Source organism: Calidris pugnax, unplaced genomic scaffold, assembly GCF_001431845.1.
Source record: "Calidris pugnax isolate Ruff unplaced genomic scaffold, ASM143184v1 scaffold124, whole genome shotgun sequence".
Classification (NCBI taxonomy): domain Eukaryota; kingdom Metazoa; phylum Chordata; class Aves; order Charadriiformes; family Scolopacidae; genus Calidris; species Calidris pugnax.
Genome location: NW_015090914.1, coordinates 708,280 through 734,163, shown reverse-complemented (window position 1 = coordinate 734,163; position 25,884 = coordinate 708,280). Strand labels below are relative to the sequence as shown.

Here is a 25,884-nt window from a genome sequence, read left to right as displayed (position 1 = left end):
TTAGCTTTTTTTTTTTTTTAATTGGTATTTACTATTTCACAGTTCTTTGTGGACTAAACAAACTAAAGCTAACTAAACAAGCAAAACATTTAACATGGCCATTGTCTCATGGTACAGGAGTGTTGAATGAATGAAGCCAATACAATTAACTACTTGTAAGAATTTAACTTCAACATGTACCATACATATTTACTTGTCTAATGAGGATCTACTAGATAAAAATCTTAATATTCAAGAAAGAAAGATCTGTGGGGAAATAAATAAAACATATCTTACGTTTCACCTAGAGCAAACATGTAGAGTAGATTGTAATAGATTCTGGATATTTAACTTTTAAATGTGCTTTATGCCCGCTTGCAGTGACTGCTTTGCATAAAGACTTTTTTCTAAATGTGCCACGTCTAAATGTCAAGTTATGATTCAAGGGGATGTGCACACATTGCTTAACTAATGCTGCTACTGCTAGTATGTATTGATGCAGTATTTCATACCCATTCTATACAGAGTATCCTGATGATAAGTGTTGGGTTATTTAGCTTTATTTCACTTTAGCTGGAGAGGAAAATGTTTTCTTTTTAATTCTCTCATAAAAAAATCCTTCCAGCAGATCCTGAGGGTTGCCTATGGAACAATTAGTTGATCATTTGAAAGCAGAGAGCTCACCACTCTGCATTATTAGACATGGGAGGCCTTGAGTAGGTCATTTTATCTTTCTGACAACCTTTGGCCCTGAATTTGATAGCCCTTGATTTACTTTATGTTTTTGCCAAGCTTCATCACTGATAACTCGAACCAGGGCGCCGGCTTATGGGTTAAAGATCCAGAAAGCAGTCTCAGCTTCTGTTCATCTGAATTCATTGAGTTACACACAATTTCTGTGTTTCTGGGTGCATTTAGCAGCCCAAGCGTGCATAATTTTTTTTTTTGTCCTGAAAGATTCAGCGTAGCTTTGTATGGCCTGGGCACTGAGGAGCAGTTCTGGGATGCCAGAGCCCTCACATCAAAGCCTTTGCCCGGCTGCTGCCTCGCCATGGGTCTCTGTGCCTCCCCCCATCTGCCTCAAGATGCCCTGCCCATAAAAATAAGAATTATTAAGATAAAGCTTAAGAGAAAGCATTTCACTCTTGATTGACAACAAATAGCAACCGGGGACCACAAGGGAAGGAAACCCATCTATTACATCATGATTACCATTATTATTATTAAATTGTTTGTAGAATACTGTATTCCCTTTGGTAATGGAATTGTCCCCAGAAGCCTGAGTGAGCTTTTTTTATCCTGTGATATTTATAGAAAATTTCTTGGACTGCGTGAGCAAAGTAAGTGGGTTTATTACTGATGGCTTTTTGCTTAAAGGATCATAATTAAATATCTACAAATTAAAAAACTGAATAAACAAGTGCCCTGATGTGCAAAGCACCATTTACATATAGTATTTTCCAACATTTTGACAAGAGGCACTCATCCAATGGTGCTGTAGTGAGCCCCTGTCTCCTGGGCTGACTTTCTCTCCTGTGGTTCAGGTGCAAAATGCAGCATTTCTTTTTCAGATCCCCAAATGAGAGGAAACATCCCGTATACCATGAGACTCCAGGGAAAATACCAACATGCTTAGCTGAGCTATCTATGGAAGCTACCATAGATTTCAGGAATGAATTATAAAATGAGGGGGGCTCATATCTAATTTAATTATAGTTCATGTAAGTCATAATTTATTAATTTAAAAAATACTTTAGTTAGCTGGTGACAAGGAAATACAGATTGACAGTTCTTATAAGGATGGCTTTTGCCCTTTCTCTCTTGTATCCCATTGTTATATTTTTCTCCAAACTGGTTCCGATTCATTCATAAGAAGTATTTAACATTCATTCTTCTGTAATTTCTACTCACTGGCCAGAGCTCTGCTCCTGTAAGGAACAGAACATCTTCCTTATAGATGTCAAGAATAGTTCCATAGAACCAAGGAACACTTTATTCAGTGTTTTGTAGGGTTTTATAGAATCTGCTCCTCTGCTCATCAACTTACACAGTCTCTCAGAAAACAGGATCTGTGATTCCTGTCACAATTAAAGTGCAGTTGGTCACCCATGATGGGGTTAATGAGCGGGCTGGGATATTACTAGTCCAGAAATCTTGAATACAGGCATAGGGCGGTCACTCCGAATGTTTAGACTCAGCATGGATATATATGCTCTGAAGCTGCATAAGTTCACAGGTCCCAAATTGAGTGTGTTCTGAAATTCTCAGATGCTTTTGCAGATTTAGTCTCTACTGATCATGGAAAAAGGGGAGAAAATTATGGATTCTCTGCCCAAAGCCTGTGCACACCCAGATGTTTTTATTAGCTCAAGGCTTGCAGCAAGGGACTGTGGTTTTGTCCTGCTTTCCAGTCTGACGCAGGAAGCCCTACACAGCCTTTGCAGCCAAGTCTGTGGGTGTGTGCTGTACCAGACCTGGGTTAGAAATGTAGTGCTCACAATCTCTGGACCCAAAGTGATTTTCAGCCCATGTTATAAGTAAGCGTTGCACCAGGACCTAGGGTTTGGGTAAGAGCAAGAGCAGGATCTTGAATGGGGGAAATCGGCTTCTAAATGATTTTTATTTTTTTTTCTGAATGACAGTATTTTGAAATGGTGCTGTTGTTCAACACTGATGTTTGAATTTAGATCTTTCCGTATTTATGATTGACTGTAAGACTTTCCTGGATGGAAGGGCAAGTACTATTGGCAATACATTAGGCTGCTGAGAGAGGACAGAGCCATAAGCATAATAGTAAGTGGAAGGGAAGAGATTGGGAAGCTGGCATTGGAAGCAGCCTGGAACAAGAAGGGGCAAAAGCAGATATCAAATAACCAAGACCTTTAATATGCTTAGTTATATGGTACGGTATGAGATAAACCAAATGGTGTTTGATTGTTGTGGGTCAAAAATGAAACTAACCTTGGCACACCTAAAGCCTTTAATAGCTAATATCTCCTATTTATTTGCCTTTTAAGAATTTTGAGGAACTGCATTTTCAGAGTTGATCCTTATGTAGTAAAAAAGGACATGCACATAATATACATTTAGGCCAGCATGGAGTGCTTTTTCCAGAATACTTTCTTGAATGTCCTCCTGTGCTCTTCTTTCCTTGTCAAGTCAATTCTTACATTTATCTAAGTAAAAGCTGTTAGCATGTAAAAAGTTGAAGTAGATTTAAATGTATGAGTTGTATCATTCTTGTCAAATTGACTGATAATTTTTTTCCTCGTTTTGCTTCTCTCTTTGCTGAGGATGCAGAAGAAAAAGCTAAGAAAGAAGCAGAAGAAAATGTTCATCAGGGAACAGACGAAAAGAAAGCAGATGAAAAGGATGAGAAGAAGCCAGTTGAAGATGCCACAGCAGCAAAGACAGAGAACAGCAAAGAAGCAAATCCTGGGGAAAACAAAAGCACAGATTCCAGTAAGAATCATGTAAATGGGACTCGGCAAACTGGGGTGAACAAACATGAAGCCTCTCAAGGGAAAAATGTACCTAAGACAGATAAGGCAATGGACTCTCATTATGCAGTGGGAGAAGAGAAACAGAATGTCCAGAATGGTGAGTTCTCTCCTTCCACTGAAACATAGATCCAGCCCTAAAACAAGCTTCTCACCTCAGTGATCGAGGAACCTGATGCCCTGGGCCCAGCCTCTTCCTCGCCATCGGCATAGTCACCTGCATATGGGAACTGCAGACTGTAAATTAACTCCCAAGTAGTGTTCTTCCATAGAAGATGGGGTTCATAATACTTGTTTGGGCACTTTTGGAGGAAAGGAAAAAATGAATTTTTTCATGTAAATGAAGCAGCCTGTTAAGATACACAGACTGAAAAGCTGAAACAAATATTCTTGGTTCAATGAACAGCTTCATTGCTTGGGTAACTGAAAGAGGAGAAGCCAAAGTTTTCTTATAAACTCTTTTTAAGATGCACACCAATTAAAGGTGCCTTTTGACTGAGTCTCAGATATTAATATGTTTTAGGACAGAGGACTTTTCCCCCTGTCTGTTTTTAAGAGTTATTTTATTTATGCTTCCTTTGCTCATTTTTATTATTAGGGGAGTCTCTAGCCTTTTTTTGGAGATAATTTTTTTTTCAGAAAATTTCATTCCAGTGTTTTAACTTGCTATAGAACTATGTTAAAATAAGAATCCCATTTTTCACCTAAAAAAAGTGGAAGCAATGTTTGAAAATTGTATTAAATTTAAAAAAAAAAAAAATCAGACCCATGAGAACTGATATGTTTTCTCTTGGCCATTTCACTGTCCTTCCCTCCCCAACTCCTGCTCCCCGAAGGTGTTATGTAGTAGTTATGTAGTACACCAAAAAAATGGTAGTACACCCCCATATGACTTGCCACAAACTTGGCTAGTATCAGCTAGTCCAAAATCAGCAAAAGACTCTGAAGCATCCTCTTAGAAAAAGTCTGAGTGAGCATACAGGCCTTGAAAGTCCTGGGCTCAGGCTGAGCTTAGTTTGCAGCAGAGGCAGAAACCCTGTTTAAAGGATCCTTTATATGATTCTCATGTATTTCACTTGGCTGCTGGCCTTTCCCAGTGATCCCTTCATCATTAGATTTTTTTTTTAGATTGGAAGGACTTTGGGGATCTGAACTGTCATGCTCTCGGATAGTGTTGCACAGGTGCATAGGAATGGGCCCCCCAGGAAGACAAAAAGGCTGGGGACATATGAAATCCCAGCTAAAATGCATCAGACTTTTCTTCTGAAATCCTTTGTTTTATAAGCGGCTAACAGTACAGGGGCTAAATCTGCTCTAGTGATTTTAACAGTGCCTTTTTCTGTAATATCTCTCTGCTGCAAGCGTCAAAAATGCTTTGAAAGAATTGTAATGACTTCTGAAAATTAGTTTGTTCCTCAGGAAAAGAAATTCTGCTCCTTAATTTATGGGAAAGGGCCTTTATGTGGTACAATCACGGCAGAGTCGTTGGAGACTGATGAAATCTTAACATTCATATCTCTGAGTTCACCATAGCTTCCTTTACGCCTATATGTTAATATCTCATCGTAAAGAATTTGCCTAATTATTTCTCTGCCTTTGTAATCCCTTTCAAAAAGATCATTATGACCATCATTCTACTCTGCTGCCGGCAGTATGGCAGAGTAGATATTACAATACACAAAAGTCCCCTATTCATAATAAGTTCTATTCAATGAAAGTTCGGAAATTGTGTTGTCGGATGAGCTTAAAGTCTCTCTCAGTCACTTGCTGCCCCTGTGCTTTCTCAGAGAGATCAAACTGTGCAATAATGTATGTGTGGATCTTCATCATCTTTTCCTGCACACACTTAAGTGTCAAGCAACTTCTTTATGCAATGTTCAAATAAAGCATTATCAGCTTATCATTACCATCAGCCATGATGGTGGAGGAAATGCCAGAAGACTTTTTGCTTTTCTAGAAACACTTTCATTTAATTTCCTGAAGACAGTGTCCTTCTTTTAGAGGCCACCTTTGTCAAGCAGACACCTCAACCCTGCTTGGAGCTGCTTATACTGCTCCTGTTCAAGGAGTCCGAGCCAGTGGTAGTATGATCAGCTGAGGAGGTTGCTAATTGCCCTGTACCATCTTGCTTTTATTTTTTTTTAAACTTATTTTTTATAAGTTCAGGAACAAAAATAGGAAAAGCTTTGGCCCCGAATGGTAACTGACAAGGACATGTTTTTTCCATCTTGTTTAATATTTTAAGATTTGAAAACCATTCCTTGTTTATACTGTGATGAAACTTGAAGAGAGAGATCAATCCTCTGTCATCCAAGAATAACAAATATTCTAGTGTTTAGGGCACAATATGGAAGAGGGAGCTCTTGCTTCTCTACAATCTCTCATATTTTGAGCTGTTCCAAAAATAATTATCCACTGGTAATGACTATGTTGAAGGCAGATCAGATCCTTTTTAATCCATAATATCTATAATCTTGATCCAGCAGCTCTGAAGTTGTTACAGTAACAAAAATAGCAATACAAATGGAATAAGCATTACTTTAACATACCTCACATTTACAAAATTCTGAAGTGAGACTTCTACAGCTTTTTGTGTTGAGGCGTGGGTCACAAATTCATCACTCCTCCAGGGGAAAAGGACAAGCTGCCTGCTCCTATTTGGGCAGGGTGGTGGTGCAACTCTGGACATACGAAAGAAGGACATCTGCTTTGCTGCTGTTTGGACACTGCAGCTGCAAGAGCCCTGTTCTGCTAGAGCTCTCCCAATAAGTTATTTTTCATTTGATCTTTCACTTGGCATTCTCTTTCAATGAAGGGATGGTGTGGCAAGGTCTGGTGTGCTCTCCTGTATGACTGAGAGAGGACAGAAAATGAGAATGACTCTGGTTAGCCTCCCTGGCTCCAGCTTAAGTTGCCATTTTCATTCTGCATCAGCCATTGCTCTGCCAAAGGCCTTGCTTCCCTGCTTTGCTATAGAGTCTCTCGGGCCAGTGATCAGTGCTAGGATAATTGCTTGCTTCCTGGTGTCATCATCAAAGGACCAAGCCAAATGAATCTGTGGATAAAGGAAACTGGTAAGAGAAAGTCAGACAAAAATATATAGGACTGTTTGGGATGTCTAAGGTGGTTCTTTAATGCAGAGACCTATGATGAAGTCTTGTGGGGTCCTAGTCCTTTAGAAGCGTAACTGTTTCAGAGTCCTGATTTTGAAGTGAAAGTTGTGCTAAGGTTTTTAATGGCCTATATGCAACAAGAGGGACTATGGGTTTGCATGTGCACTTAAAAAGGTGTTAACAATTAGAATAAATTTAAAAGTAGATTGAAAAACTTGATTTTCTGTGGGACTGGATAAATTTTGTCTGGTGCTTTGTTCTATAAGAATGTGTTCATCCAGTTACTTACGGATTCTGACCTTTTCTCCTAAGGAACATCTCCTTTGGATGTTGCAATTCCATTGAGTTACAGGCATTAACAAACTGCAGTCTGCATAAAAATGTTTATAATGTTTCTTTTTGCTTCATTCTAGGTGAATTGAAAGAAGACAGTAAGTTGGACAAAAAAGATCAATCTAGTGTGGGGGAAGAATCAAAGAAACCAAATGGTAAGGGCAACATTTTATTACATTTTGTCAACCATTTTTGTATGCAATCTATTGTTTCCTAAACATTCACAGTTTATTCTAAAAACAAAAAATTGTGTGGTAACCAGAAACAGACTTAACAGTGTCTTTACACTTGACAATAGTCACTGGGGCATTCTGGGGGAAAATCATCCTTTTCACATAATGCCTACCACTACCTAATTGTTCTGTTGTTAAGCCTTATCCATCGATTTTGTGCAGTGTGTGGAAGAAAAATCCTGGATTATTAGAGTTGCTTAATAGGAAATGCGGATTTGTGAGGTTCTGCCCTTCTGTGACTTTCTTTGGGCCATATTCTGTTCTCTCTGTTAGGACAGGATGCATGGGAGATGCAAAAAACAGAGTTAAGGAAAAATGTTCATGAAGTGTCCCTATTTTTGATGATCGCATGTTTTATTATGCCAATAAAAACACAAAGCTCTATTGACTTATTTGTCTGAGGGGGAATTTGCCAAGTGCTTTTGACCCCCATAAAAGGGATGTTGCTGAAACGGAAGCAATCCCAAGCTATAGAATGGTTCCTTGGACATCTGGGAATAATTTCAAACGGGTCTGAGCCTAGTGTAGAAGTCCACAGGCATTTTAGCAGCCCCAGCAAAGTGGAAGAACAGCTGTAATGTCTGTAAGTAAACAGCATGTTTACTCTTTTGCACCTCCTCAGCTGTGTGCCACAGGGCTCTGAGGCACACACGGGTACCTGAACCTGTGTTGCTCCAAAAGCAATTGCTAAACTATTAGATAGATAGCAAAATAAACAGAAACAAGTGTTAGAGCTAACGTTATCTTTGTGTATGTGTCAGTGAAATTCACTGAAACACAACTAATCCTAAATGTAAATAATACGGGACTTTGGTTTGATGGTCAAGAAAAACAACCTCAGAGCAAGTTTGGCAGCTTAGAATGATACTATGTTTTCTTTTATTGCTTGCTTTTGCAAAATCACTTAAAATTCCCATTTTTCTAGCAAACTGATAAATAAGAAGAAAATGTGATACCACGAGTAAAAATGTAGAAAAATTCTTCTAGAAGCCTGTAGTATGTATGTTTTTAAAGAGGCCCCTTAGCAACAATTGTTTAGGAAGATCATTTTATTAAGAGGTCATATAATTTACACACTTGTGTTAAGTATCTCTCTTGAACAAGTACCACCCAGCTCTTTCTGCAGTCATGCAGAAATTAAGCACAAATACTCCAATGACATGTGACTCTTCACAGAATCACAAAATCACAGAATCTTCTAGGTTGGAAGGGACCTTAAAGATCATCTTGTCCAACCGTCAACCTGACTGACAAAAATAGACACCCACACAACAAACAAGGAGCATCATCACTAAACCATACCTCCCAGCACTACATCATCCCGTCTTTTGAACACCTCCAGGGATGGTGCCTCAACCCCCTCCCTGGGCAGCCCATTCCAAGGGCTGATAACCCTTTCAGTGAAAAAATTTTTCCTAATATCCAGCCTGAACCTCCCCTGGCGTAACTTGAGGCCATTTCCTCTTGTCCTGTCGCCTGTGACTTGGGAGAAGAGACCGACCCCCACCTCTCTACACCCTCCTTTCAGGGAGTTGTAGAGAGCAATAAGGTCTCCCCTCAGCCTCCTCTTCTCCAGGCTGAATAACCCCAGCTCCCTCAGCCTCTCCTCATAAGACTTATTCTCCAGACCCTTCACCATCTTTGTCGCCCTTCTCTGGACATGAGTACGTGCCATGTTGTATGTAGCTATCAAGACCCCAGAAGAATTAATGGGCAGAATGGCAACTCTGCCCACTATGGTGGGTGGTGTCTGACCAGTGGCTGTGCTGGAAGGATGCAGCCCTGACAGGACCCAGGGGATGCAGAAACACTGGAGCTTCTTTAGGACTTAGGAGCATCAGCCCAGCCGAGAGGGTAGACCCAGGAATCCCTGACTTTGAGGACCAGGTTACATTTAAAGACCTGCACTCTCAAGGTCTCAGAAAGATGAGGGGCACCTATTTTGTTGGGCTGTAGGACCAAGAAGCAAATGTTTTATGATGACTTGAAGGGAGAGGGTGTGAATTTAGTTCCTTGTAATTCGCTACTCTTTGTGTGGTGTAATCATTTAATGTCTGTTTGCTCTCCTGTGAGAAGATGTTCTGCTCATCCCCTTAGAGGAAAGATCAATACTATGGGACCAGCTGATCACAGTGAATAAGCAACTGTAACCACGCAGGGACTATTTGTTGTCTGAATGTTTTTCATTCAGATGCTGTAAAGACAGATTATAGCTAGCAATCTCATTGACAGAAATCAGGAGAAAAATTGTGAATGATGTGCCCTAGAAAGGGAAGTGCTAGGGTGGCACTTCTGTTTTGACAAATACTGTGCAAACTCTTCTGTCCATTACTCACTCCACAGCAAATGTCCTTACCGGCCATGTGAGGGATGTGGAGAAAGGAACATTGTCCATGGGTAATACGTAGCTGTTTACAGACTACTGAAATGTTCACCCAAACATATGCTTTCTTATCTGCCATGGACTTTCACATTATGGAAAAAAAGAATAAGCACGGGAGTTAGAAGGACTGAGGTAACATCTATAGTGCACTCAACCACAGGTAGTTTGCTGGTGGGTGAAACTCAGCCTGAACTGTTTCCAGGGTCAAGGGTACTTGGGTTTTTCCACCTCTGTTCAGTATGTAGCTGGGGTGTATTTGTATTAAACAAGTGCACATTTGTGTAGATTTATCATGAGGGCTTCAGCTTCCTCACCACCACCCATTAGCATCAGCTAGAGTCCTGCCACACAAGTGGGGTCAGTCTGCCACCCATCCTACTGTGCAGGTGTCCTGCACCTGGAGAAGAAAGCTGCAGAGTATATGTTGCAGAATCTCTGCAGGAACTACGTCCAAGTTGCTTTTTGACCATATACAAAAGACATTATTGTACCTATAGGAATTCCAAAATATTTCCAATACATTTGTCCTGCTACTACATGGGGAACCAGCTGGCCAGGAACACACAGAGTAACTGTCCCACGTGGACATGAAGACACTGAATCTGCCTGTCTTCACTGGAATCACAGGTGTGAAATGTAGCTCCTGTGTCAGAGTGAGCATGCCTCGACAAACAGGAATCAGTCTCACTGAGGTGGCAAGGAGCTACATCTGCATCTCTGGGGAGCTTCACAGATTGAGGCTGTCTGTGCTAAAGCCAACTACTTTAAAGCTAGCTGGATGATGGCTGTTTAAGCTGCAGTCATGCCTTAGATTTTTGTCTAAACTTCTTCAAAATCCTCTGCAAGCCGTAAGAACATAGGCTGGTCTCCTTCTCATATTCATCTAAACTTCATATTATTGGCTTTTTCTGTGGGAGATGCTACTTGTTACTCAGTACTGCTCTTTTGTCAGATCCAAGGAAAGAGATACGGGCTGCCGGTTCCCACATAAAGACACAGCCCCTATCAGGGACATCATCATCAAATGTTTCCTGTGGGATAAAACATTATCAAGCCACTTTGGAAAACCTGATTTTCCCACGTGAAATAGTTGCTTTTCAACACTTTGAGTGGAAAATTGTAAATAATGGAAATAATTTTAATCCACATTCACAAATGTTCTTTTTTGCAATTTTATGTTCACAAAACCGACAACAAATGAGAAAATTATTCTTTGCCATTCCAGATTAGATATGAGAAGGAAATTTTTTATGATGAGGGCAGTGAAACACTGCAACAGATTACCCAGAGAAGTTGTACATACCCCATCCATGGAAACATTCAAGGTCAGGTTGGATGGGCTCTGAGCAACCTGATCTAGTTGGAGATATCCCTGCTCACTGCAGGGGGTTGGACTAGATAGCCTTTCAAGGTCCCTTCCAACACAAATTATTCTATGATTTTATGATTACCGCTTTCACAGATGATCTCTGCCATCTCCTCATTCTTTTCCTACTGGGAAAAGATTTTGCGGCGTTAATACGAAGTTTTCAGCGCAACTCTTTGTTCCAGGGACCAAAGCACAGTTTATTCAAATATTCTTTTTCAGATAGCAATTACAGTCAATTCACACGTTCTTATGTGTGTTTGTCCTGGGAGCTTGTCATGCTATGGGTACGGTTTGCAGGTTTTTAGCACAGAAATAGGCAGGATATTTGTCGCTGGTTGAGCTGGTGCCTAGAAGGCATGTGCCGTGAGCAATACTGCCACCTGGTGGTCAAATCGTAACCTGCGTTTTGGCCATGCAACAGACTAGAATGTAGTTAATAAAATATATACGATAGAATGTGCTTAGTAGAATAAAATGTAATATAGTGTAATATAATACAATATGTAGCCTTTTAAATAAACAGACTATATGAAGAGCTCATAACAGGCTTGCAAGAAATGGAGAGTTTAGCTTGATTTGTTTTGATTTATGTTAAACTTAACACTAGCCAAAAGCCTTTTCTATATGTTCTATACATTGCTTGTGGCAAAATGTAAAGTGGCCTTTTATTCTTAATTTTTCTTGATAATCATTCCTTCATCGGAAACTGGAAGATTCCCTGATTATAAAGGTAAAGTACAGGGGATTCATTTCTTTCTGTCCCAGTTGTCCTCAAAAAATCAAGCGGCAGAGTAGCTGGCACAGAATGTTGTTATCTGAGAATGCCTTTGGTATAGGGATATGGTGGTGTGAAGGAGTCATGATGATGGCTCCAGAATTGTTGAATTAACAAGAATCTTCCCACATTCATTTAAGAAGAATGTAGCGTTTTGCAAAGCAGTTCAGCCATTTAAGAATTGTCTGTCTTTGCAGCTTTCTGCAGACACAGTTTTTATGTGTGCTAATCTAGCCAAGACCACTGCATAGCAATGAACACTAAGCAGATTTCTGACAAAACCTTGCTCATGCAATCTGCATAAAGCCAACGGTGTTTTGAAAGAGGTTACTCAAGCCTATAAATGAACAGCATTTGTCTGTATCTTCTTGAGAGAGGTAAAAGGGTAAATTTTAGGTTTAGGGTAACTTTGAGGAAAGCCAAGGAGGCCTCCTTGGCTTTCCTCGTTTCATTCCTGCATACTCTGATGGCATTCTTGTCATCTTGCCAAGTGGTCAGTCCCTTCTTCCACACACTGTAAACTTCCTTCTTCTGCTTGAGCTTTTTCAGAAGCTCCCTGCTCAACCACGCATGTCTCCTGCTTCCCTTTCCTGATTTCTTGCTCTTAGGGATGCACCGATCCTGAGATTGGAGAAAGTGGTATTTGAATATCATCAGATGTCTTGACCTCCCCTACTTTCCAGAGCCTAACCCATGAAATTTCTCCAAGTAGTTTCTTGAAGAAGTCAAAGTTAGCCCTCCTGAAGTCCAAATTTGCAATCATTCTTGTTGTTTTGTGCATACTACCCATGATCCTGAACTCTGTCTTTTCATAATCACTGTACCCAAGGCAACCCCCAACCTTAATTCCTCCACCAGTACCTCTTTGTTTGTCACAACTAGGTACACATCTCCTTATTGGCTCCTCCACATGGAGGCACACCTTCCATGGGGTTGCTCACCACTGCGACCCCACACTGGCATAATAGCAGGGCACACGCTGAAGCCCCACTTCTGGGGGGCAGCGTGTTCCCATGAGAGCTCCATCTGGGAAGCTGCATTGGAACTGAGCTTCAAAAAGCCCTCCAAAAAGAGCCCTTTGCCAAGTCCTTTTTGCCACAATTCCCTTCCCCAATGCGGACTTACCTCCACTGGAGCTGGTCTCCTTGGCGAGTGATAGGATGATTTCTCCTTTATTGTCAGGAAAAAAAAGTGCTTTTCATTTTTTAAGGCAAACACATTGGAATCCTCCTTGTTGCTTGCTATTGCTCTTGATACGTGTCAGAATCCAGCAGCAGTGGCAAATTGGAATTACAATCGTCTACGACTACTTCTAAAGACAATTTCCTTCTTTTACTTGCTTCTTTTAAGGCGTATTATTTGAAATGCATTAGATGTTATCACCCCAAGTCAGAAATCAGAAAATAGTGTATTTCTATCTTCTGGAAGAACTTGCTTGAACACATGAAGGCATTTTGCTATCCAAACAGACGTATTTCACAACAATTTCTCTCTGCTGAACTATTGCTCCCTACTAATGCAATATAGGATAACTGGAGGGAGGATCTGTGCTATTTAAAATCCTTTTTGTGCTCCTTTGGAAAAAAATGAGAACGTCTAATTTAGCAAGTGGCACCTGAGGCAAGCTGGGATTTGCATAAAGGGATGTACTCTGAAGAAGGTTTTATGCAGTTTTAATATCAAATAGAAGATGAACATGGTATGATGTGGTCTTTTAAGCTAAATGCAAAATACATTGTTAGCATCCTGACCTCGTGAACGTTACATCATCATGGCATGCATGATCATCGAGTACATGGGGAATATGTAGAAAGGTACCTTGTATAATTATGCAGATGATTTTGTGACTTGTCACTTTTGTGAGTGTGTGTATGTAAATCTTACGGAAAGCACCTGGTTTACCTTTGAGACTTTCATATATAACTTTTTTAGCCTGCTTTCCATCAATCAGGCCATACCACATGGTTAGAAAGTCCTTAGGATGTTTGATTGCTTTCTGCTTCTACTTCCCGTGAGGTCACAATATGTGACAAGTTTAAAAACTGGGAATAGTGTGTGGCTTGATTTCAAATTTAAGTGAACATTTGGAATATTAATTCCAGATGCATGGTGAAAAAATAAATTACTGTAGGTAATTAAGTGGATTTTATGAGTAGTTAACTTTACGGGGAACATTTCTCTAGGTTACCTTTGGTCCTTTAAATACAGTTCTGCTCAGAGATAGCCTATGGCTGCATCGCTCCTCGGGGGTAACGTCCATGGTCCTAGAGGAATGGAGGAATGTGTAATGTACGCAGTACGTTGCCAAAATCTCTCCTAATTTGCACCAGCAGGCACCAGTCAGGGAGTGGAGCTGTTACCATGCTTCAGTTGCAGTCCTTGTTCCTTTTAGGTTAGTTTTCCTGTGCAATGTTTATAGAAATTCTCTGATTCAGCAAGAGGAGAGTCCTCCTTGCTCTGCAACTCCATGAATTTATGTTCAATCCAGGGACAATCAGACTTCTCTCCCCCCATGCAACACTTAGCCCTGAAAGAGAAACAAAATCATGTCCAATGAGAATGACTGAAGGGGAGGAAGGATATGAAATGGCTCCTCAGAGAAGTTTGGTGTCCTTTAGCTTTCATGTTTTCATCTTATACTTTCACCATGGAACAACTAGCTTTCAATTTGAGCATACCAGTTATAGGTATCTTACTAGATTTTAGAAGCATTGAGGAGAAAAAAAAAATCCAACAGTCAACTGTGTGGCAATCCAACTGTGAAGACTGCACTCTACAAACAGCCAACTGTGTGCTTGGTGGGTACCATCATGCCCTTTGCTTTGTGTGTTGGACCTGCTGCCTGGTCTCTCCCTGGGGACAGAAGAAGAGGGACATCAGTCTTCTAGGGCTTCTCAATCTGCAGTTCTGTGCCTTTCAGTCCCGAGAATCTGGACAAAGAGAGAAGAGAGTCAATTTTCAGAAACTCATACTCTAATAGTAATTATTACTATTAATCACTAGGCAATTCATTCTTTTCTCTGCTTCTAAACTGTGGCTTTGCTCTTCTTTATGTCAAAACCTGGGACTTGGAGGCAGTAATAAATCATCAAAACCTGGGACTTGGAGGCAGTAATAAATGTGGAAGAAATCAGCAAATGATATTAGTTGAAAAGTGCAATTTTGAATCAGGTTACACTATTTTGGAATTTCAGTCCAATTCAAAACATGTGTTTGTCAAAAACCCAAGAGACTGAAAAAATACAAATGAGAGTTTTTGCTTTGAAGTGATCTTTCACATTTTTAGCCGGCTCTAAGTAAATAGTAAAGGTAGAAGTTTTGTTTGAGTTAAATGAAACTCACGTTGGTCATTCATTTCCTTTCCACCCCACTACCAGCAAAAAACACTAGTCTCCAACTATCATTTTTGCAATGAGAGAAAGCAATTACTTGTGTCTGACCGAGAGTTAAGTGTTATCCTAATTTTTCAGTTTAAGTCACTAAATCAAAGAAGCAATTATTTACCCAGTACTGATTACAAAATTTTAATTCATGTATTTTGCTGAAAACTTTGTTGGCTTCGATTATCCTTCTGCCTGTGGCAGCTCAGCCGTTCTGTGCTTAGAAAAGTACTGGTGCTTTCATTTTCATCCATAATGGAATAATTCTTCATGAAAACCATGATCTTACTTTTACCCCAAACATGTTCAGAGCTTTGAAATATGTTTGATTGTAAAATACAAAATAAGCTTTCACACTTACTCCTGTAGGTGGCTTTGCATAATAAGTGTCTGATTTTTTCTGTACGTGCTTTATTCAGGAAACTCAGATGTTATTTGGTATAATGAAGCTTTTGCCTGTGTATTCATTTTGTTTTTCTCTGCTGCTATATATTCCCGTAATGTGTTGGTAAGCAAACAACATATATTAAAATAAAGCTAATCTCTTTCTTCCATCACTGATGTGATCTCAGGTCAAGTGTAATACAAGCTGTCAAGCAAACATAAAACTCAACATCAGGACTAGAAATTGACGTCATGAATGATTTAGGGATAATTATGTGCCAAAGCTCAAAGATGAGAATATCTTCTATGCTAATGTCATTTCTCTTCCTAGCAAAATGAATGTTAAGCACTGGGTCGTCTGCTAAATTAGAATGATGGTATTTAAATTCAGTTACAAAAAAAGTATTCAAAACCTTTTTCCAACAGTATTTATTCTTTGTTTTTCCCTTGCTTTAAACAGGGTGCAGGCACCTTTGAGTAACATTCTGTTTTCTTTGGCAAAAACAATCACTTTAAAATTTTTCATCCATTAAAAATGCAGATAACGGAGATAAATTAACAGATACTTCTTCTTTATTTCACTAATCTTCTGAAATTTGTTTCTTAGGCCTCATTCTTCTCTGTTGCAACAACAGCAAGAGAATAGCAGAATTCTTTTCTTCATGGTCTTAATTTTCTGTGAAAAGACTTCATAAATGGCTTTAAGAGGAGACAGGATCCTTCAGTGCTGATGATCCAGTCCAGAACTGAGCACTGAGATTTTAGACATCATTTTATTCGGAGTACTAGGATTAACTAGCAATAACAGTGCTTTTCAGATAGCGACAGGTTACAACTGAGAACACTTGAGCACTCAGGGGAGACAAGGCTTTCAGGAATAAGCTTACAAAATTAAAGAGTCACTCCTGCAAGATGCTGGGTGAGTTGACAAAAGGAATTAAAAGTGGCAGATTTAGTGATATGCCCCACCAGCTGCAAATACTTCCGGATAACTACCTTTTGGTTTATGGGTTATCTGAGACTTCTTTACTCAGACTATTATTTCCCCTCATTAAACACTCCATCGGTAGTAATTGTATTATATCAATTGCCATAAAACATTTTGTCATTTCTGTTGTCATTTTGCCCAATGCCTGGATGGAGTAGGGTGCTGAGGAAGAGTAGGGTTTGGTATAGTCTTATCCTGAAAAGCCTAGGATTTTAATATGTGAGAGTAGAGGCTATTTTCAAACACCATGTCAACTTTCCGAGGAACGCTTAAATAATCATGTTGGGTGAGACCAAAAGTCCCTTTAGCTTGCCATCACCTACCTGGCAATATTCATAGCAGAAATCTTAATGAATGAAGAACAAAACCAGAGCAATGCCTCCCCCCTACACCTTTCTGTCTTCCAGAGAGCGAGGCAGAGGTCAAATCTCTGACTTGAATAGCTTCTGATGGATTTTTCTTCTATTATTTTGTCTAATTATCTTTGGAACCCTGGTACTCTTTTGTGTACTGGGCACTGCAGCAACAGAAGTCAAAATTTATTTAGGCGCTACATGAAAAAATCACATCTTTTTATTAGTTTCAAATTTACTGCTTGATAATTTCATTTGATGACCCTTTTTGGAGTGTGAGAAACAGTCAGTTAATTGTTCCCTATTTGTGTTCTTATTGCCACTCATAATTTCCTTCACCTTTTGTTAGATTCTCCCTGTCACTCTCCCTTTTCAGGCTAGAGTCATAGGATGCGTACATTCTGTGTATTCAACTTCCCTTTGAGTGCAACCCTTTAGATAACTGCTGTTTATGTCGGCAAGTAATGCTGACACACGTGGTTCTTGTGTGGTTCTCAGAAATGAGAAATGAGAAAACCTGTAGGATTCGATTTCCCCCCTAAATTTTCAAGACTAAAATATACAAAACACAAAAATGTTCATTTTAATATAATTGTATGCTGATTTTTTTTTTGGTTGATCTCTTTATGATGTTACATCATAAAAGCATGAAAAGACATCACCACAGGGAGCTCGATAAGTGATGTGCTGAATGAATATGGTTAACAGAGGCTCTCTCCTTTTGCTTTTTCTGTGTATTAAAACTCTAACTCAAAAATATCTTGGAGTAATAGTACCTCAAGGGCCACGTTATTTGCTGATGTGCTGGAGATTTCCCATGCAGCATGCTAAGAAGATGAGATTTGTTTATGCTAAGCCCTACTTTTTCACAACTGACCTGCAAGGTTACCACAGTCTGCTTAGAACAAAAATCTAAGTGTGTAACCTTGGGTAATCCTGGTGTCATCCTGCTTTTCTTTCATAATTAAATTCGGTTATAAAGCAGAAGGACTATTTGAGCAGAGGAACCAGGAACCATGGAATAACCTCACAAACACTTTCACCGACAGGGACTGTCAAGCAAGTAGTTCATGAAATAAACCCTGCCCACAGAATCCTTGTTCCGCATCACAGTGTCCTGCAGTCTGCATTCAGCATTTATTTTTTAGGAGAGAAAATATCAGACTTTTCTTTGAGATGCAATTAGAAAACCACAGGGCCTGGTCTTGCCCTGACAGCCTGGCCTGGCACCAGAGGCCGTGGGGAGGTGTCCTGGCAGCACTGTGCTTTGGGTGGCTGGGGAGGACAGGATGGAGGGAATGGACAGGTGCTGAGGGGCAGAGCTGACCACCTTGGGAAGTGGTGCTGGGAGAGGACAGCTCTCCACTTCATAGAATCATAGAATTAGAATCATAGAATTGTCCAGGGTGGAAGGGACCTCCAAAGGTCATCTAGTCCGACCTCGGGACACCCCCAACTAGACCAGGTTGCCCAGGGCCTTGTCAAGCCTCTCCTTGAATATCTCCAGGGAAGGGGCCTCAACCACCTCCCTGGGCAACCTGTTCCAGTGCTCCACCACCCTCACAGTAAAGAACTTTCTCCTAATCTCCAATCTAAATCTATTCCCCTCCAGCTTGAAGCCATTGCCCCTCGTCCTGTCACTGCAGGCCTTTGTAAACAGGCTCTCCCCAGCCTTCCTGTAGGCCCCTTCAGGTACTGGAAGGCTGCTATTAGGTCTCCCCAGAGCCTCCTCTTCTCCAGGCTGAACAACCCCAGCTTCCTCAGCCTGTCCTCGTAGCAGAGGTGCTCCAACCCCCTGATCATTTTCGTGCCCCACCTCTGGACCCGCTCCATCAGGTCCATGTCCTTCCTATATTGAGGGCTCCAGCCCTGCACACAATACTCCAGGTGAGGTCTCACCAGAGCAGAGCAAAGTGGCAGAATCACCTTTCTGGACCTGCTGGCAACGCATCTTTTGATGCAGCCCAGGATGTGATTGGCCTCTGGGCTGCAAGTGCCCACTGCCTGCTCGTGTCCAGCTTCTCGTCCACCAGCACCCCCAAGTCCCTCAGGGCTGCTTTCTAACACCTCATCCCCCAGTCTGTACTGATGGTGAGGATTGTTCCGGCCCAGGTGCAGAACCTTGCACTTGATCTTGTTGAACCTCATGAGGTTCACCTGGGCCCACCTCTCCAGCCTGTCCAGGTCCTTCTGGACGATGTTCCATCCCTCTGGTGTATCCACACCACCACACAGCTTGGTGTCGTCTAGCTGCTACAACCGGCATCACGCCTGTGATCTGTGCTCAGCTGAGTCACTACACAACAGATGTAGTTTTTGAGTCAGTCTGAACTCTCACCTCCATCTAAATGCCTCTGGGGCTCTCCAGTTCTCCAACTGGGTAGCAAACTGTGAAAGTTAGCATTAGATAGGCATAAAAATGCCAAGTGTCAAAACGGGTAGTTCTTGTTAGGCCTTGGACTCCAAAGCATTTGTTTTATCACAAAAAGAGAGGCAAACATGTGAGATTAATCACTGATTGTGCAAAACTGACAGCCAGCTTCCTTGCTGTATGGATACAGTTGTACGCCAAGTAACTCTGTGTGAAGGAACAGAAGAATTGCAAAGTGCTTTCACTGCAGTACAGTAGACTGCAGACTGTAGAGTAACACAGTAAATATGTGGACTCTATGTGTCCAGCGGGCACAAGTTAAAAATGCCTTAGTATGAACCCCAAGCTGATAGCAGAAGTGGACTTCAACTCCTCGCAGTGGATGGTGGTATCACATAAAGACCTGGTATTTGTGTTAGTGATCAAGGGGAGTGTCAATACTCAAATTTTACAAACATTATATACTCATCAGCCACACTGGAGAACAGAGATGTGCATTCACATGTGGCTATTTCAGATAATGGAATTCAGTATATGCCAAGTGAATACTTAGTCTTCCTGTGTACCAAACACTGCGTATTCATTCTTTTTCCTCTTTCAATTACCTCTGTTGCTAAGTACTAATATTTGCACTGGATCTTCTGTGCTGAAATGAGAAAGAGGCTGAATCACATTCAAGGTTAAGGTAGTTATAGGAAAGCTAAATTGTATCCAAAGGGAAATTCAGCTAGGAAACCAACACATCTGCTCCAACGAGTACAAAAACAATTTAAAGCAAATGCTGTACAGGAATGTTCTCACTGGAGCAGATGATATGGCTAACAGAAGCAAAAAGCAATATATGACTGAGTTCTCCACAGGGAACTTCGAGAGTCTGGAAAAAACATTGCATTTTCCCTCGTTTCATTAACAGGGATGGGAAGTGTTGAAAGTCTAGTGCGTATGTATGTCATAGGAAGGGGAGGGCTGTTGGGTAGCACTTCAAGATCTGTTTCAGATTCCTGGAGTGATTCAGCAAATCATTTAAGACATTCAGAAATTGTTACCGCTCAAAGATGTCATTTAGTCCACCTGTCCACCCACATTCCTTCTGAGTCAGTCTTTTCTCTTTAAAACATAGCGAAGGATACATATCACAATTGTTATGATCCTGTTGATGGCAGTAAAAATTTTTAGAAGGGAGACATCAAGGAAGTGTAGTACAATTGTTACTATTGCTGTCTGAAAATTATGCTGTCGGTAGTCCTGGGAATGGAACAATTCAGTCAAAATAAGTCCAGTGAAATGCTGCAAGTCTAATCATTTACAACAATGTCTTAAAATTGCATCAGGGAGCAAGATATTGTAGCAACTTACAGGGGACCATCCTGAAAGGAAAAGTCCCTCAGCTCACCACACAGAATATACCAACACACTAACAGACCTGTGCAGCCACTGCTGTTCATTCTCCAGAGATAATGTAATCCAGAAGCAAAGCCTTAGATCTTTGGTTTCCCAGTCCTTTTCTTCGTTTGCCCAAATACTTTTTTTTTTTTTTTTAAAAAAAAAAAAAGGCAATATATTATTGATGGTAAAAGAAACCGGTTTTCTCAGAGGACCCGAAGAGATTCTGATGTAATCACATCTTCTGAGGCATGCCCAGCTTCACCGATAAATTAATCACTTCTTGGGCTGCATCTGCTCGGTTGAGAGTGAGAGAACTTTTCAAATGCACTTTCAAACTCTGCCGACATAAGCATTGTGAGAATAATAGTGGCTAAGCAGAGTGCTGGGTGTATTCAACTAACTGGTTGGGATGCCCAATACAGAGTAAAATAGCCATGTTCCTGTTTGAAGCTTTTCCAGGGGATTTCTTGAGGAGGGTATGAGGCAAGTTGGATAGAGCATCCTCTTGTGTTAGAAATTTTCCTCTTTCACCAGAAATAAAGAAAAAAGCTTTCTTGTCTACATTTCTTCAAGGAGATCTGTTCATTCTGAAGACTCATTTATGGTATAACTACACAGAAAACAGTTGTGTTTGTACATTCGGGGTAATGTTAGTTAAATAGGGCCTAATTTTGAAGCCAGTTGATTATAACTATTTGACAGAGGATATTCATCAATTACCTGGAACAGGGGACAGAGTGTTTCCTCAGCAAGTTTGCTGATGATACCAAACTGGGGGAGCTGGCTGACACTCCAGAGGTCTGTGCTGCCATACAGCCTGACCTGGACAGGCTGGAGAGCTGGGCAGAGCTTCAACAATGGCAAGTGTAGGGTCCTGCACCTGGGGAGGAAGAATGCCAGGCACCGGGGAGGACCTGCTGAAAAGCAGCTCTGAGGAGAAGGATCTGGGAGTCCTGGTGGATAGAAAACTCTCCATGAGCCAGCAATGGGCCCTTGTGGCCAAGAGGCCAATGGGATCCTGGGCTGCACAGGGAAGAGTGTGGCCAGGAGGTGGAGGGAGGTCATTCTCCCCCTCTGCTCTGCACTGGGGAGGCCACAACTGGAATCCTGCCTCCAGTGCTGGGCTCCCCAGTTCAAGAGAGACAGGGAACTACTGGAGAGAGTCCAGCGTAGGGCAACAGAGATGATGGAGGGATTGGAGCATCTCCCTGATGAGGAAAGGCTGAGAGAGCTGGAACTCTTTAGCCTGGAGCAAAGAAGACTGAGGGGAGACCTTCTTCATGCTTCCAAGGATCTAAAGGGTGGGTTGAGGGAGGATGGAGCCGGACTCTTTTCAGGGGTTCCCAGTGACAGGACGAGGGGCAACGGGCACAAGCTGGACCATGGGAAGTTCCACTCGAATCCGAGGAAGAACTTCTTTGGGGTGAGGGTGACAGAGCCCTGGTAGAGGCTGCCCAGGGAGGGTGTGGAGTCCCCTTCTCTGGAGATCTTCAAGCCCCGCCTGGATGCTCCTGAGTGATGTGGTCTGGGCAACCCTGCCTTGGCAGGGGAGTTGGACTGGATGGGCTCTAGAGGTCCCTTCCAACTCCAACAATTCCATGATTCCGTGAGTCAAGCAGATTGTAAAATGAACATAGCTTAGACCTCAGGCATCTATCCATTCATAAGGTTGTGCTTTTCATTGCAAGCTCTTTGGGAGAAAGTAGATTTTAAAAGGTAGTGTCCTCTTTTGTCTTTGCAAGTCTTTTATTTTCTTCACCTCAAATCACATGTACAGCATCGTTGCTTTTTTTGCTTTCATGAGCAGTAAGGTACTGAAGGAGCTAAGGGTGATCAGATTCTTTTACGTGGTCCCATTGATGCCAAAGGCTGAATTCCCAATGGATGAGTCAGAGAGCAATGTATCCACTTTGCATAGGGCAGAATGATATTTCCAGTTGAGTCAATAAGAAGTATTGCTGTGGTGCTCCTCACCTTGCAACCTTCCAAGAGTTAAGCAAAGCGGCACTGCTTGGACGAAATGAAGCTGTCTAAACAGATACCATTTGTTTTTTTCCAGGTTACTTGCACCTTGGACAAAGGGGAGAAGGCCACCATTTGACACATTTCTTTTTGTTTTCTTTTTTTTTTTCCAGATAGAGAAGAGTAAAAATATATTAAAAAGACACTGCACTTTTCTTTCAAAGGGGAAAAGGGCAGCATTTGACTGTTTTCTTTTTCTTTCTCTTTTTTTTCAGATACGGAAGAGTAAAAATATATTAAAAAGAGACTGCAAATTTCTTTCGTCATTTTAGCTGAGCTTCTTCATTCCTGTTCTGCTTCTGCAATGACCAGTTTCTGGGGAAGGCATTAAAAAACTTTCAAACACTCCTCCTCCCACTGAGTACTTCACAGCTAATGATTCTGGGTTCTAGGGTGGGGCCTTGGTTTTTGGGTCTGTTTTATTTTTGTTTGGTTTTTTTGTTTCTGTATATCTGCATTATTTGTTGGTTTGGGAAGTCGGGGTTTTTTCGTTAAGAAAAAAAAGTGATGATTTCCTCATGCAAATAGCACCGTTTTTCTGGACAGGTCAAGCAAATAGATGAGACTCATCTTCAAAAACTGGTGTTGCCCTTTTGCTATGCCTCAGCTTGTGAAAACAGCATTAGGGTGATGCAAAAGAGTACAACAACAAAAAAGAAAACTTCACTTTTCCTCTTTTATTTTCCCCGAGAGCCTTTCCCAATTGTTGGTAGACAGAATTTGACATCAGTTTTATCCTTGATGTAGAAGATTTTGTTAATAAGAATGGTGAATTTGTAGAGTCATTTGACCGTTTGTTAGGATTCGATGTCTTTCCCAGACGGTAGTAAAATGTTTTTGTTTCTAAACAACAGGTAGACTCACTCAATCCTTGATTTTGTTCTGGTTTCACAGTTAGTAATAGTAAAGGAATAATCAATGAAAGCAATATTCCCTTAGGACAGATTTTATTGTAAGACTTTGAGAGCACACACTAATGTGCTGCTTGACAAGCCTGCCTTACCTTGAGATTACAGGTAATGAGCCCTTTCCCACATTTGTTCATGGGCTACTGGTAAGTGCTCTTTGTTTGACCTGAAGACACAAGAGAAGAAGGGCAGCACAAAATCACATGGATCAATTCTTACTTTCATCTCAGTGTGGTCTTCCTTTCATCACTCACTGAATGGACAGACCAAAAATAAGGAAAAGTGTTGCTGAATATCTATGGACAGACAAAGACAAAATGAGAAAGTGCATCCTAAATACACTGCTGGTGTTGGTGGATAAAACTGTCCTATCCAGTGGAAAGTAGCCATCATTTTTTCCCATTTAAAAGAAGAAATGTTTAAAAACTAACTCGCTCAGGCCTTCATTCAGGAAAGTATCTATATTAGAGCTTGAGTCTCTGTTCCTGCTTAAACTGTGCATGTACAGGGCCGAGCTTCCCATGGCACAAGCAAAAATCACAGCAGTGATCTCAGCCTAGACCCACATTTAAACATGAGTACCTTGTCACTCAGGAGTGTTTGTACCTGGGATTTTGATTATTGAGGCTTGAAACGTTTTGAGGTCTTTTTCTGGACACCAGAGTTTGAGTTTGTTCAAAGCCAAAGACTTAGATTAGGCTCATGCTGTGAAAAGGTTGCAATTCAATCACGTTTTCACAAGGAAGAAGTACAAAAATAACTCTTGCAATTCCGATAACTTATATTTGGCTTCACTGAACCAGCTCATTTAAATAAAATATATATAAGAGCACGTAGTGTTCCCATTTGTGAGCTCCTCGTTCAATGGGAGCTGTGGGGTAGGTTTTCTGAGGAAAGCGGGGTGCTGGGAGGACAGTGGCCCCACAGAGCTGAGCACACCCCCTATAGTGGGATAGGCAGAGGGCTGTGTCACCACGTAGCACTTTCCCACCTTCCCTTTCCCGTTCTCCATCAGCATTCAGCCCTGATAAGAGCATGACTTCCAGCCCTGACCAGGCTCTTTGAAGGCACATCAATGAAATATAAATAATGCAGAACTAAATGCCACAAGAGTGACTCCGTCCCTGCGTAGTCATCCTTCTCCCTGAAGGCAGGGGGGACATACCCTCACTGACTGTTTGGTCAGAGCTGCAGGATGATTTAGTCAATATTTTTTAAGTTATCCTTACGTAATACACAGTAACTAAAGATGCCTTAGATTAAGCACAGTAGAACAATAATAATTTAAAAAAAAACACTAAATCTTTTTCTTCATCTACTTCTGATATGTATTTTCTTTCTGGGAGTGACATCTTTGAGAGAGCGAAGGCAGACTGCTTAATTCACAGCTCACCAGGTCTTGTTTCTCATGCACTGGCACAAAGGTGTGAAATCAGACTGGAAAATGTTTTTCCTCGATTGTTAGGGTTATTCACCACCAGCAGGAGCTAATAGGGGAAGTGGTGGATTTGCCATCTCTTGGGGACTGCAGATGAGAGCTGCCATTCTAGAAGAGATGACATAGTCAAAGTTACTGGTCTCAGCACACAGATATGCACCAAAATGTTTTCCAATAATCAGTCAAGTCAATTAGCTCTAACATTCTCCTGCTCTTTTGAAATAATAAGCTAGAGTGGATCATTAGCATTTTTTAGAAATTTTTGTTGTCATGTAAAAAGAAATCCCCATGAAATCTTACAGCTTGGAAATACGAATATTGGAAATATATGAAGTGAAAGTGAAATCTAGAAATTGGAATCCTACAAAGAGACTAGGCCAGGTGAAAGCATCTACTGTGGGGTCCCCTCCCAGCATCACACCTACCATTCCCTTGTTCCACCCCCACCACCTCCCTGGGACACTCTGCAGCATTGTGCTAGTGCATTGTGAGCCAAGGAACAGTATGTTTAGACACCTCCCAGTCAAACTAGAGATCAGCCACTGTGCAATTGTGTAAAAAAATAATAAATAAAAAATAATACATAAAAATAATAAATAAAAAATAATAAAAACTTAAAAAAAATTACATAACTGTTTTCTCTTATTTTATTCAATGAAAGGAAACAAGCAAACAAAAAGCAGAAAAGGATTAGATGTTCATCAGCTAATGGCCTACCATTTTAAAAAGTGAGAAAGGATTTCTGCTGTTATATCCTTAGCTAAGTTTCCCAGCTGTATGGAAATCACGTTTTCAAATGCCTTCCTTTTCCCATCAGTAAGACTATACAAGCAATGAATAACGCAGAAATTCTGCAAATATAGGGCCCATGCCATTGGCCTCGTGGTGAAATTCTACAGAATCATTTGGGAGCTCCAACCAGTAGCCACCATCCATTGCCAGAGCGCTCCTTAGGGAGGGTGGCACAGG

The 25,884-nt window shown here is 41.0% G+C and overlaps 1 protein-coding gene across 5 annotated transcripts in view; it reads left to right on the top strand.

Moving 5' to 3' along the window:
- PDE1C (phosphodiesterase 1C) overlaps positions 1 to 25,884 on the top strand; it is a 378,336-nt gene that overhangs the window by 335,139 nt on the left and 17,313 nt on the right. For 3 of the 5 annotated variants that reach the window (XM_014949441.1, XM_014949445.1, XM_014949443.1), the window contains 3 exons: positions 3,280 to 3,579; positions 7,006 to 7,080; positions 22,785 to 25,547. In XM_014949441.1, coding sequence (XP_014804927.1) covers positions 3,280 to 3,579; positions 7,006 to 7,080; positions 22,785 to 22,798 — 389 coding nt within the window. In that variant the 3' untranslated portion in view covers positions 22,799 to 25,547. Of the gene's footprint in view, positions 1 to 3,279; positions 3,580 to 7,005; positions 7,081 to 22,784; positions 25,548 to 25,884 lie in introns of those variants that run through there. The other 2 variants (XM_014949442.1, XM_014949446.1) reach the window with 2 other exon arrangements.